This window comes from Phalaenopsis equestris, unplaced genomic scaffold, assembly GCF_001263595.1.
Source record: "Phalaenopsis equestris unplaced genomic scaffold, ASM126359v1 Scaffold225361, whole genome shotgun sequence".
NCBI classification, from domain to species: Eukaryota; Viridiplantae; Streptophyta; class Magnoliopsida; order Asparagales; family Orchidaceae; genus Phalaenopsis; species Phalaenopsis equestris.
The window spans coordinates 125,180-138,720 of record NW_018243408.1 but is presented as its reverse complement, the minus strand read 5'-3'; the positions used below and the strand labels follow the sequence as shown (position 1 = coordinate 138,720).

The window sequence follows — 13,541 nt, the reverse complement described above, 5'->3', positions numbered from 1 at the left end:
GAGCTTAGTGGGTCTTGAAGAAGCTCTGGGATCAATTTGACAAAGTCTCCCTAAGGAATTTCAAGCTCTCTCCTCTTAGCCATGGAGGGTGGGTTTAAATAGAGGGGGAAGGAGAGGCCATCCGGGGCAATTGGTGGGTGTCATAAGTTGCTTATGTGGAGGGCAGAAATGTGCAACAATAAAATTGGAATTTGGGCCAAAATTTTGGCTAATTTAATGTTGAATTTGGTATAGGAAGATGTCATGAAGAGTTTGAAAGTGATGAAATGTTGAATTTGGTATAGGAAGATGTCATGAAGAGTTTGAAAGTGATTTCAAGTGATTTGAATTGAATTTGAAGGCCAATTTGGTGGATTTAGTCATATGGTCAAAATTAGGGCCTTTTGATTTGGGTCAAATTGGGCTTGCAATTGGGGGTACTGAATTTTTGTTTGGAATTGAAATTGGGCAAGATTGTGGTTAATTGGGCCAAGATTTAGGCTAATTTGGGGATATTGGGCCCTTAAGGACAAATTTTGGGTTGTTGGTCAAATTGGATCAATGTGATGGTTAAAAATTAAAATTGAGGATATTTGGGATGATTTTGAAATTTTTGGCAATTTTTGAAATTTTTGAGTCATGAGGGGCATCTTCGTAATTTTTGGCAATTTTGGGGATATTTTGGGAATTTTGTGATTTTGGTGAATTTTTGGCCAATTTGGTGATTTTGGTAAATTTTGGCCAGTGATTTTGGTGAATTTTTGGCCAATTTAGGTAATGGTGAGTGGTTTGAGATGATTTTTAGGAAAATTTAGGTATTTTGGGATTTCTGGCAAAAATTAGGGTTGTAGGGGTATTTTGGTAATTTGTTGATTTTGGGTTAGAATGGGCAAGTAAGCCATGAAGCCATGCCAAACCAATAGGAGTCATGTGAGGACTCATTCTGGATGCTCAATATGCTTGTTCTAACCCTCTTAGCCAAAGACTAGGGGTATAAGTTCATTCATATGAGCTTTCCAAAAGGAATTATTAGACCAAGTCAAGGGGTCTTAGGGTTTGGGGTATATAAGAAAGTCTAGTGTGTGAAAGCCATAAAGCCATTTCCTAGACCACCCAGGGTTAGTCCTAAGGTCTGACCATCCTATGAGAGACTCCCCTTGAGTTCCCCCATACTGACCCTACCTACTAAGTGCTAGAGGTTAGGACCAATATGTCGAACTTCAAGTCGAGCAAAGAAGAGTTTATAATTTCTAATGGTGAGGGGTTTCCTTTTCTAGTTTTCTAGGAATAGTCAGCACGAAAATCCTATGGCTAGACCCTAGGCTACTAAAGAGGAAAAAAAACAAAAACTCAACCAAAAATGAGGTAAACACCAACATCCAAAAAATTTTGACTCAAGTGCGACTAAAGATATGCTCAAGTTGAGATATTAACCACAATTATCCTTTTTATTTATTAAATCACTTTTAGATTGATTAAAATTGAGCATACTTTAACTTTAAAGCAAAATTGTTTGAGCTAACACAAACAACACCTTGAAATAGTTATAATTACTAAAGAAGAATAAACTAAGATTTTATAGCCAAAGCTCCATCAACCAAATCAATGACCACACTTTGTACATATGACTTAGTTATCCATGATGGTTAAATATAAATACATGATTTGTTTGTCTAGCACATAGTATAAGATTTATAAAATATGTATTTTTATAACATATTATAAATCTTTTATCATTCTCATTATATAATTAGTCAATCAACTATATCAATAAGGATTCGAACTAATGATTTCTACTCTAAAACCAAATGAAAAAATTGGTTAATGAAATTAATGGAGAATACATAATTTTCATTTTTAGTGCTCATGATTTTCTTATTAATGAAACCAATGGAGATTGCATAATTGACATTTTATAATGTTCATGGTTTAATAGCTTTCTATGGTCTAATCCAAGTCCGTTATTTTATCTTCTAGAACTAATTGAAAAAATTAATTCCCTCTTTATATTTTTTAGCAAGTATCATAACTATTATAATATTACAAATTCTTATCCATCTCACCAATTTTGTGGCTATGATCTAACCACTAACTTTTGTAAGCCCAACCATAACATAAACTCACTATTAATCATTGAAATCTTTGCTATATAACATAAAATAACTTGAATTAATGACAAAAATTAAAGTGAGGCAGTTGAAATGATCAATAAACATGAAGGCAATAAAGAAAAGTCTAGGGATGAAAGAGAAGTTATCAATAACTTAAAGTTGCTCAAATACTACAAGCAAAATCAAAATTATAGATAGCAAGATGGCGGCAACGACATTCATAAAAATTAAGGCTATGCTTATCGTCGTGTAATTAAAAATTATAGGCTACCTTTTGCATTGTAATATTTAATTTTTTTGAATTAATATTTATTATTTTTGGATCTAAAATTATATGTAGTCTCACACCACATATGTAATAACTTTTAAACGAGAAAGGTAAATATACACAAAAAATCTCTTTAGGAATGAAAATAAACTGTGAAGTCTTGTATAATTTTTTACTTTAGAGGTACAAAAGAAGAAAAAAGATCCCAAACTTGTCTACGGTTTCTTATATTTATAGATTTGTGTCAGCTCTATTCAAAATGGACACTCAAGTGGTTACACAAAAAGAGAAATATACATAAAAATAAGAACTTAAGGTAACTTGTTAGCAAGCTCAATGGGGTTTCTTGGAACTCAGGTGACTGTTTCGTGTTTCCAACTTTTATGACACTAATCTTTTTAGTTTGGTGATATTTACTTTGGCGGCATTGGTTTTCTCTAGTTCTTCTTTGATGGCATCTTCTCCTACTTGAGAAGGTGGTTCTTTTGGTGATATCATCGCTGGGAAGTCAGTCCAATGATTTCGTTAATGTTCCCCTTCTAGATTTTAAGAGGAATTGATATATTTCTCATTAGTTGGACTCTTAAAGAAAGGAACTAGGAAGAATGGTAAGCCATCTTTACTTTTCTTGATGATGATACTAATCTTCTTATGGAACCACTAAGACTTACTCTGATGGTTATGTTTGTTGTTGCTCATCCTAAGTTGAAGTTATTTAAAGGGTTTTTGCAGATTTGAAGCTTATTTGTAGCTGGAATATTTATTTAATTGATGGTATACATTTGATGATTAGGCTTGAGAAAGAAGATGATTATGCTTCTATTTTTTCTAGAAAGATTTTGTTGATTGAAAATTTTTGTATGAAGATTTTGCATTGAACTTTTGACTTTAATCCTAATGAGGAACCACCAATTATTCTTGTTTGGATAAGGTTCCCTAGTTTGATGATAAATCTTTGTAATCTGAAGGTTTTATACTCGTTGAGATCTAGTTTTTATACTCCTTTGAAAGTTGATATTGTTATTTTTAATAACACTAGACATTTTGTGGCCAAAATTTTAGTTAAGAGAGATTTTACTACAGTTTTCAATGATCTTATACGAATTGAGAATTTTGATAATGGTTATTGGCAAACTTTTGAGATAGAATTTATTCCACATTGTTGTACTAAATATAAAATGGTTGGGCATATGCACACTACTTGTTATTTTGCACATTCTAAATTAAGGAAGGAGAAAATTTCTATCTCCTGGTTTAAAAGGCAGAAATAAAGGTTTCATTTATGAGAAACCTCATGTGCGGGTTGAAAATGGCTTTATTCAGCAAGAAAATTTTTCTTGTGCTATGCAAGAAATGAAGAATGTGAATGTTGTTCATGTGGAGGAAGAACAAGAAAATTTTCTTCAAAATAATGGTGCTAGACTTTCTCAAGAAACCTCAATTAATAATGAGGTTGTGAGAAATCTTGACACTGGTACTTCTCATTTAAGGGAGAATAATTCTCCTATTTTGCTTGATATCAATAATAATTGTTCAGTTGATGGGGTTCAATGTGTTAATATTGTTGAAAATGCTATTGATAAAGATATTAATGGGAATGTAAAATTGGTTTATAGGTTGGCTCTTGTTAAAGTTGGCTTTGAAAAGGAATGGCTTACTCTTAAATCTAATAAGAAGAAAGTTAAGGGCATAAGGGATCTGAGATATGTCAACCCTGAAGCTGCATTAGTTCAAAGTTGTGGGGTTTAAAAAAGGAAAGAAAAACAGTTGGTATTCTTCTCTAGGCTTACTAGGGGAGAAAATTATCATTTGATGTTTAAGCTTCTGGCTTGGAATATTAGAGGTATTGTAGATGTCAATGCTTATAATAGACTTTGAAATATTATCAGAACTCATAATTTACTTTTCTTTAGTATTGAGCCTTTGGTTTCTAATCATAACAATGACAGATATATGAAAAGTTTCATAAGGTTTAATTCTTTTTCTAATGTGAACAAAAAGATTTGGATTTTATGGAGTAATGCTATTAATGTGAATGTTACTATTAATCATTCCTATTTCATAAATTTGAAGATTAGTAATGATATTTTCTTGCTACCATTTCTTATGTTGGTAGTACAATAAATGCTCGGTTGGATTTTTGAAGTAATCTTATTACTTTAAAAGCTTTTTGTACAGAGCCTTGGATTGTTGGTGGTGATTTTAATGTTATCCTTTCTATGGATGAGAAAAAAGGTGGTAGGTATCCTAATCATAACTTAACTGTTGAATTTGTTGATGTGTTGTTGGAGGCAGGGCTCTTTGATCTTGGTTTTTCTGGTAATCCTTTTACTTGGTATCGTAGAAAGGTCTTCAAAAGGTTGGGCAGAAATGTTGCTAATAATCTTTGGGTGGATTTGTTTCCTGCTACTTCTGTTACTCATTTACCTATTATTTATTCAGATCATGCTCCTACTCTGCTTTGTGTGAAGGTGTTTAATAAGCTTATGGTTTATCAGTTTAAGTTCTTTAACATGCGGACTTTGATATCTCTTTTTTTCAGTTTAGAGCAAAATTTGGGTTATTGATTGTTCTATTAATGCACGTAGAAGACTTTGGGCTCTACGTAAGTCCTTGGCTGTTAAACTTAAAAGGTAGAATTGAGAAATTTTTGGAAATTTGCACACTTTGGTTCAGTTAGCTGAGGATAATATGACAAAACTTGATGAGGATTATAATAATGATTTGATTGATCATCACTCTTTGTCGATTGGTCAAAAGATGTTGACTCATGCAATTAATATGGAGGAGGCTTTCTACAAACAAAAAGCAGTTGGTCATCTGTTTGTTGATGGTGATAGAAATACTTCCTACTACCATGCTTTCATCAAAAGGAGAAGAATAAGTAATACTATTAATAGAATTAAACAAGATAATGGTAATATATTACATTTTATTGATCTAATTGAGGCTGATGAGATTGATTATTTTACTAATCTGCTCAACTGTGCAGTAGGGTGTTGGATAAGATTAATGTGGATTTTTTTGCTGATGATTGTACTTGTGCAGGGAATATTGACCTTGCTGGCATTTCTAGTAGTATTGAGATCAAGAATGCTCTTAGCACTATGAACATCAATAAAACAGCTGGTCCTGTTGGATATACTGCTGCCTTTTATAAGGTTTGTTGGGATGTGGTGAATAAGGGTGTTATTTTGGTTGTGAAAGATGTTCTCAAAGGTATTGATTTTCCTAAAACTTTAAATCTTCAAAGTTGGTATTAATTCCTAAGATCATGAAGGTATGCATTGTGATGCTTACATGCCTATAAGTCATAATACTATTTTCTCTAAAATTGTTTCTAAAATTGGGGTGACTAGATTTCAGCCTTATCTTAATACTCTGATTTCCAAACAACAATTTGCTTTTGTTAAAGGCAGATATATTGGGGAAAATGCTTTGATTGCTTAAGAATTAGTTCTTGATTTGGATAAAAAAGGAAGAAATGACAACATTATTTTCAAAATGGATATTAAAAGGCTTATGATACTTTAAGGTGGGAATTCATGTTGGATGTCTTCAAAGCTAAAGGCATCAATCAAGCTTCTTGCCTCATATTATGATTTATGAGAATCTTGAGAATAGTTACTACTCTATTTGATCAATGGCAATAAATGTTGATTCTTCAAATCCTCTAGAGGGATTAGGCAAGGAGATCCACTTTTTCTTATTATTTTTATTATGATTTTTTGATTATTTTTTAAGATCTCTTAATAGGCTCTTTAATAAGTATCCTAGCATGTATTATGCTGACAAAGGTAACTTTGGGATTTGTCATCTTACTTTTGTTGATGATCTTGTTATTTTCTCCAATGCCAACAAAAGTTCTATTAAAAGAATTCCAAGAAGTGTCAGGTTTGAGGTTCAGTTCAAGTAAGTGCAGTTTTTACTATTCTAGCATGGTTTTTAAGAAGAAGACGAATTGTATTCAAGATTATGCTAGTTGTTCTAAAGGTGATCTTTCCATCAATTATTGGGTTTTAAACTAGATAAAGGTAGGAGATGAAATCATCTTTCAGATAGCCTTATTGGCAAAATTAGTAAGAGAATCATGTCTTGGAATAGGGTTTTTTTATCCTTTGGTGGCAAAGTTACCTTATTGAAGAGTGTACTTACTTTTATACCTCTTTATATTTTACTTTTCATGAAAATCCCTTCTAATCAATGTAAGAGATTGGGGAATATTTTCAATAGGCTCCTTTGGCTGGTAAAGAGCATATAATTAATTGGAAGAGATGGTGTAAAATGGGTAAACCAACTAATTCTGGTGGTTTGCAATTCAGAAGGTCAAATTGACAAGTCTATTTCGAAAACTTTTGCTATTTCTTTTCATCATGCTAATGGGATTGATTTGCAATGAGCTTGGAATTATTTTGTGAAGCCTTCTCAATCTTTTTTCTTTTGGATGTTACTTCATAATATTATTCCAACTAATGACATTCTAAAATTTAAAATGATTAAGATTACTTTCTTGGTGCCTTTTGTGTAAAAAACATGCTGAAGAAGTGGGTCATCTTTTTATTAATTGCTCCTTTGCTAAGGATGCTTGGAAAAAAAGTTTTCTTGCTTTTTAATAAAAGGATGAAGGCTGGTCTTGTGTAGTTTAATGCCAGTTTTATTGAATGTTGGAAGAAGTATGGAGGGCAGCTCTTTGCATCTATTCTGATATTGGTGTTTTGGTTCTTATGGTTAATGAGAAATAAAAGTAAGCATCAAGATAATGTGGTTTCTAGTTCTTGTTGTTTCAATTATATAAGAAACTTTGTCTTTAAAATGCTTTTGTATGGTAGATTAAAAAAGTTTGTTAATATGCATTTATTGAAGTAGTTTAACAAGGTTAAACTTCTTATTCCTGAGAAACTTAAATCGAGATATAAATTAGTTTTTTTGGATAAAACCTGAGTATGGTTGTTTGAAATTCAATGTTGATGGGAGTTGGACTAGTAAACTAGCTAGCATTGGAGGGATTTGTAGGAATTGGAAGGGTAAATGTTTTGTTTGGTTCTCAACTCCTATTATTTTTGTTTCACCTATAGCTGCTGAGGCGAAAGCTGTTATTAAAGGTTTAATCATCGCTATCAAGTGCGGTTGGGACAGGATTATAGTGGAAATAGATTCTTTGTTATTATGAAATTTTTGTAGATTGCAGGTGGATTAGTCATGGAATCTGATTTTTTAAATGAAGAAAATTTTTGCTCTTCATGCTTATGTGCAGGTTTTTTGGTCTTATACTCATCGAGAAGGAAATAATGCTACAAATTGGGCTGCTAGAAAGAATTTTGTGTCTCAGTTGATTATTGTTACTAATATGGTTTCTTTAGAGCTCTCTCGTTTACTTCATGGGGATTGTTTGGATATCCATTTTATTCAGGTTAATCATAGTTTGTAAGTGTTTTGTGTGAGTTGTAATTGCTGATGATTCTTATGTGATATTTTCTTTCTTGAGTGAGTTGTATTTTCTGGTTTGTGTGGGGTTGTTGATCATACCTTTGTAACTTTTTTTTTTAGAAATAAAATTTCTTATGAGATTTATTAAGAAAAAAAGAAAAAGACATTAAAATAAGAGTTGTGTGTATAGCATATTAGTTAAGATAACACTATTCGAATATGAGACGGATTAATGAAGTCACTTAGACTCATCAATTAACCCATTGAATTAATTTTTTCAAGCAAATTAGGTGAATTTTCTAACAAGTTGAGTAAGCCAATATTTGGTGAGATGTATAACTAATCAGTCGAATTTGGTTGAGTGAGTTTGTACAACTATTTTTCCAAACCAATTGACTAAGCTATTTGGACAGGTTGATGGAATTAGGCCGCCTCATGTGCTTTTCCTTTGTATACATGAATGATTCTGATCTGATAACGTGTCTAATATTGTCTCATAATTTGAACTTGATCACAAGACTTTTATGACTATAATTATAAGCATTAGATAAATAAGCAATGAAATAACAAATTTTGGATGATATATAAATCTAATTGAATGGTTCTATGAGAAAGTGATGCTTTTATTTATTTATTTATTTATTTATTTATTTATTTATTTATTTATTTTGTGAAGAGTAATGCAAGGCAAAGCTTGTGATAAGATATTTATTTTTAAAAAATAGATGACACATTATTACTTTTTTATGTCATGTAAACGCTCAAATCAACACTTTGAAATTATAGATTTTATTTTCAGCTAATATGTTTATTTTTGGAGCAAAAAAAAAAAATACATTATTACTTTTAAATTTTACTTATACCAGTTTCTATTTAATTTAATTTAATTTAATTTTGATAAGACCTTTAAAAAGAAAAATAATAATAAAATATTAAATTTTTTTAGGCTAATATAACAATTATTTTAATAAATACTTATATATTAAACTTGTTTTTAAATAAATCGAATTCCGAATTCCCCCACGCCCATACGCTATCGGATACAGTTATTTGATGGCTACATAAACAGCCACAGTCCAGCCTGAAGAGAGCTCATGTGGGTCCCACACGCAAATACCAGCCATGCGTCCACAAACCCCATTATTTCCCCTAATGAAAATACCCACGCACCCGGGTTCACGAATCTTCCTGTTCCCCCCGTCTCCTCTCCCCATTTATAACCACTTCCTTCTTCGCCCCAACCAAACCCTAACCCTCAAATAACAATCTCTCTCTCTCTCTCTCTCTCAACAAGCTCCTCCATGGGCAACTACCTCTCCTGCTCCCTCCCCTCCCCAGTCGCCGGATTCCAATCAGGTCCCAAAGTCATCCTTCCATCCGGCGACATCCACCATCTCGGCGCCGCCTCAGCCACCGCTGCAGAGCTCATGCTCGAACACCCAGGATTTTTCCTGGTCCACTCTAGCGCCATTCTGATAAATCGCCGCCTATTTGCCCTCTCGGCCGATGAAGAACTCGAACTCGGCGTGGTCTATGTTATGTTTCCAATGGACCGCGTTGGCTCGGCCGCCTCCGCGGGGGATATGGGCCGGCTACTTCTCGCAGCAGGCAAGCAGGCCCTTACGCCGGCGGTGGAATCGGCCCGTCCCGCTTTATCGACGGAGATGGCGGCGGAGAACCGGCTGAAGCTGGACGAGGTGGATGATGGTTTGTTTGCGGAGTTTAGGTATAAGAAGAGCTTGTGCCGGTCGAGACGGCCGGTCTTGGAGACCATAACCGAGGAAGCCGTTTTCTAACTTTTCCTTTTTCTTAGAAAAATAGTTTGGTGGTAGTGGGATTGGAATCTTCTTTTGTTAGCACTGGAATTGCAAGACAGTCGTTCAGATTTTCATGGACGGCTGAGATCTATGGAATCGTATCTTGCGGTTGGTGTTAACTATTTGGATCTTAACCTCATATCGCAAAATATTAGGTAGATTTGATGATATTGTGCTAGTATTATGGTGATATATGGATTCTGGAAGTAATATCCTCTCTTGATAGAGGAGGGAGGCCAAATGGGTGTTAGGTTTGGGACTTGATTGTATTGTAACTCTAATATTTGTTAATATATACAATCAATTTCATACAAGGAGGGCTCAGAGTATCACATGATTTATAAATGTGAATCGCAAGGAGAATAGGAAAGAAATTTAGATAAACTCTCCGGGGTTTTTTTGTAGTTTTGAAGAAAACTAGCACCAAATTGGAAGGTGGTTTTTGAATTCTATGTGGCTTGTATTGTAAAAGTACATGTGGGACTCAAATAATGTGCAATGATTCAAGTACATATTCGGACAACAAAACTTATAGTGCTAATCGTTGATTTGTTTGTTGCTTGAAAGTGATCACCAGAATATAGATGGATGGGAATAATATTTGAATACGTAATTGATTTTTTTCGAGTTTTGAGATTAAGGGTCCGTTTGGGGCAGCTTGTAAGTGCGGGCGGCGTTTTGTTTTTTAAAAGTCCCGCCGTACCGTTTGGTTCGCGCGTTTCGCCAGCTTATCCAAAATTGCGTTTGAGTTTTTACACTAAACGGAGTCCGCGGGTCGACCCCTGCGAGCGTAGTCCGCGGTTCGACCCCTGGCCCGCGGGCCGCGTTTCAGGATAAGGATAAGCAGCTTACCCTGAAACGCACAAGCTGCCCCAAACAGACCCTAAATTGTTATAATTATGCATATAAATAGATAATCGTAACTACTCGATCAATAGAGATTGCTTGCCTCAGTTGTTTGTATTGATAAGGTATAATCTTCAGGTTTTCGCTTGTGAAATAAAATTTTGTAAACGAGTCTTTATTTCCTACAGCATGCATCCTATGTGACCATTCATGGAGTAGGAAATCAATTACAAGATCATGATGTCTCATCATGGCATCATGGGATGCACATTCTCATACCTAGTGAATTGTCATAATTGTTAATATAAGGGTGATGGGGGAAAACTTTATTGAAGAGGCAACGACGCTTAAAGCCCAAATGATGTTGAGGATGTGATGATGCCGAAATTGTGTTTTAATCTTATCGGTTTGACCAAGCAATGATGATAATCAAGTTATTGTATAAGATCTTGCAAATTGCACTCTTGATAATTTTTGACCTGACACTTCTCATGAGATCATCGCAGTTGTTTGAATTAAGAAGTTCCCTACGAGCGTTGCTAAAGTCAAGATTGGGAGTGAATATATTGAGTGAGATAAGTGAATTAATTATAGTCAAAATGCGTTTACAATTAGGTTAATTTTTCATTTTTATTATACTTTTTTTTTTACAGAAAAGTATACAAGTGAAATATTTAAAGGAGAAGAGCATATTGTGCTACTCACCCAAGGTCGCATCATTAGTTGTCAAACTCCGCAACACTGAAACTAAAGTTTCGCAACACCAATAAAAATGGCATCATGATGCTAGGTATATAGTGTCACATCACTAATGATGATCAATTTTGAGGAGCAACCTGCAAACGTGGTTGCAACGCGAACATTTAGGTGCTTCAACAGTTGTGTCAGTGCGTCGATATTTATTAAATATGGGAAGAAAATAGAGAATTTCGCATAATGTCATTGGAAATTAGGCACCACAATGCATTGTTAATAGCATCATAGTGTCAAACCCGAGGAATCAAGGCTTAAAGACAGAAAGCATAGCATCACAATGCTATTTGTTAGCACCATGGTACGATGGCCATAATAAAACAATTTGAATTCAATTTTGGAGTGGGAGGGTTAAGTGGTTTTCAAGAGTAATTATGGTTGTGAGCATATGTATTATAATGTATGTGAATATATTAGTTTGTCTAAAGTGAGGAGTAGAGGATAGATTAGAGTGTGAATGTGTTGAGTGAGAGTGTACTTGTATTATAGAGAGCAATGAGAAATTCGAAGGACGAGAAGTTGGGAAAGCCAGAGAGGCAACAATACTTCATATATCCTTGTTGTTTTTTTTTCTAATTTTCCTTCTACTTTAATATACATTGAATTAATGAGTGCTTGATGTCTGGTTAGCTTAAAATGAGTTTGAACTAAGTGTATTGGTACTTTGGCTTTGTAGTTTATTACACTTAAATTTCTTCAAACATCAAGTTTTGTGTAAATTTTTAAAAAAATTTTAATTTGCTTCAACTTGGTTAAGTAGGTGTAGTAGACATGCATTTATTTGAAATCTAATATGACATCGACATAGTGGAGGAGTCTTAAGTGAACATAAGGAGTGAATTAACAATCATTTGAGTAATGTAACCATTTGAACTTCTTGCAATATTAAAAGAAGTGTGAAAAATGCAATCATTTTTGGATAGTTCATATAGGCATATAATAAACTAAAGATAGATTAGGTTTTCTAAGTTTTTGACGGAGATTATAAAATAAAATTATTCTTTATTGACCAAGAAAAATAGAATAACTCAAGTTGGCGTGGACCTATAAAAGAAATTGACCTACTCTTTGAGACTATAACAGTATCCTAGAATGAAGTAGCCCATGCTATGAACCAAGATACTCAAAACTACTTTATAGAGGAAAATACTACTTTAAGATTATTATGGAGATAAAAAAAAACTCCTATTATTCAATTGGTTAATAGTTTTAGACTATTAATGTACTCGTGATGATGGAAAGTCATGGGCATCTTGACCAGGTGCATTACTCTCAAATTTATGTTACTCCAACTCTATCTAAAAATTCCTCTACCATTTCCTACCCTTGGACAAGGATGTCTCTAAATCTAATATTTCCAAAATCAAACTCAAACTCAACCTTAACTTAATCAACCTCAACTTGACTCTAACCAACCCAATCCTTTCAAATCAAACTACGACCTAATTCAAATCAATTTCAATCAAAATTTCTTCCCATCTAATTCAAAAATCAATTCCAAAGACATTCAAATCAAATCAAATTGAATTCATCTCCAAATTTTGTTTCTCAAACCCGAATTCAAGCTTTGTACCATCATTCTAATTATCAACTGTTGGGATTCACATAAACATTTTTAAAGCTCAAGTGCTGGCATCCTTTGTCCAAAACTACCCCTCTTATCTAAGTCCTTAAACTTTAATGAATAAGAGAGACATAAGGCATAACTTCAATCAAGAGTGTTTTCAGGAGTAATTCTTGAGATATAATTAATTATGAGAGAGCCCCTTCAACGAATACCAGATTAAAATAAACCTTATTTTACACCATAAGATAAGAGAAAGATCACGGTTCCACTGATCTATAAATCACAATGATTTTCCTCATATGAATGATTAGATTCATTCTAAGATATTATTTCCATCATTTGGGATAGTATATTATTCTTTAAATGTCGTATCTAATCATTTATATGAAAGTCTTTCGAGGTCTATAATGGTCCACAACCAATAAAAAACCCACCAACCATATCTCAAGATTCGGGCCAGATATTGAAAATTTGTTAAAACTGTAACATTTACAAGCATTGAATCATGTTTATTTATGAAATTTAGATGAAACTATCAATCGAGCTTCTAAACAAACATGTTCATGAGTTTTAAGTGATTTATTCATAAACATAAATAAATCAAATAATAAGTTATTAAAGATTGTTCTTTAAACAATCAAATATTAATAAAAGTGTTCAAATTTGTTCAATTCGTTAATCAAATGAACTTAAATGAGTTTTTATCGAGATGAGCTATGAGTAGCTTATCAACGCTTGGTTCAACCACATCACTATGCAATCTATATGAAAGT

The 13,541-nt window shown here is 33.3% G+C and overlaps 1 protein-coding gene across 1 annotated transcript; it reads left to right on the top strand.

Annotated features, from left to right (window-relative positions):
* Positions 1-8,961: 8,961 nt before the first annotated feature.
* LOC110037811 lies at positions 8,962-9,722 on the top strand. Its single transcript, XM_020742533.1, has one exon. It carries the CDS (start codon positions 9,087-9,089, stop codon positions 9,579-9,581), a length of 495 nt encoding a protein of 164 aa, XP_020598192.1. The 5' UTR covers positions 8,962-9,086; the 3' UTR covers positions 9,582-9,722.
* The last annotated feature ends 3,819 nt before the right edge of the window (positions 9,723-13,541 follow it).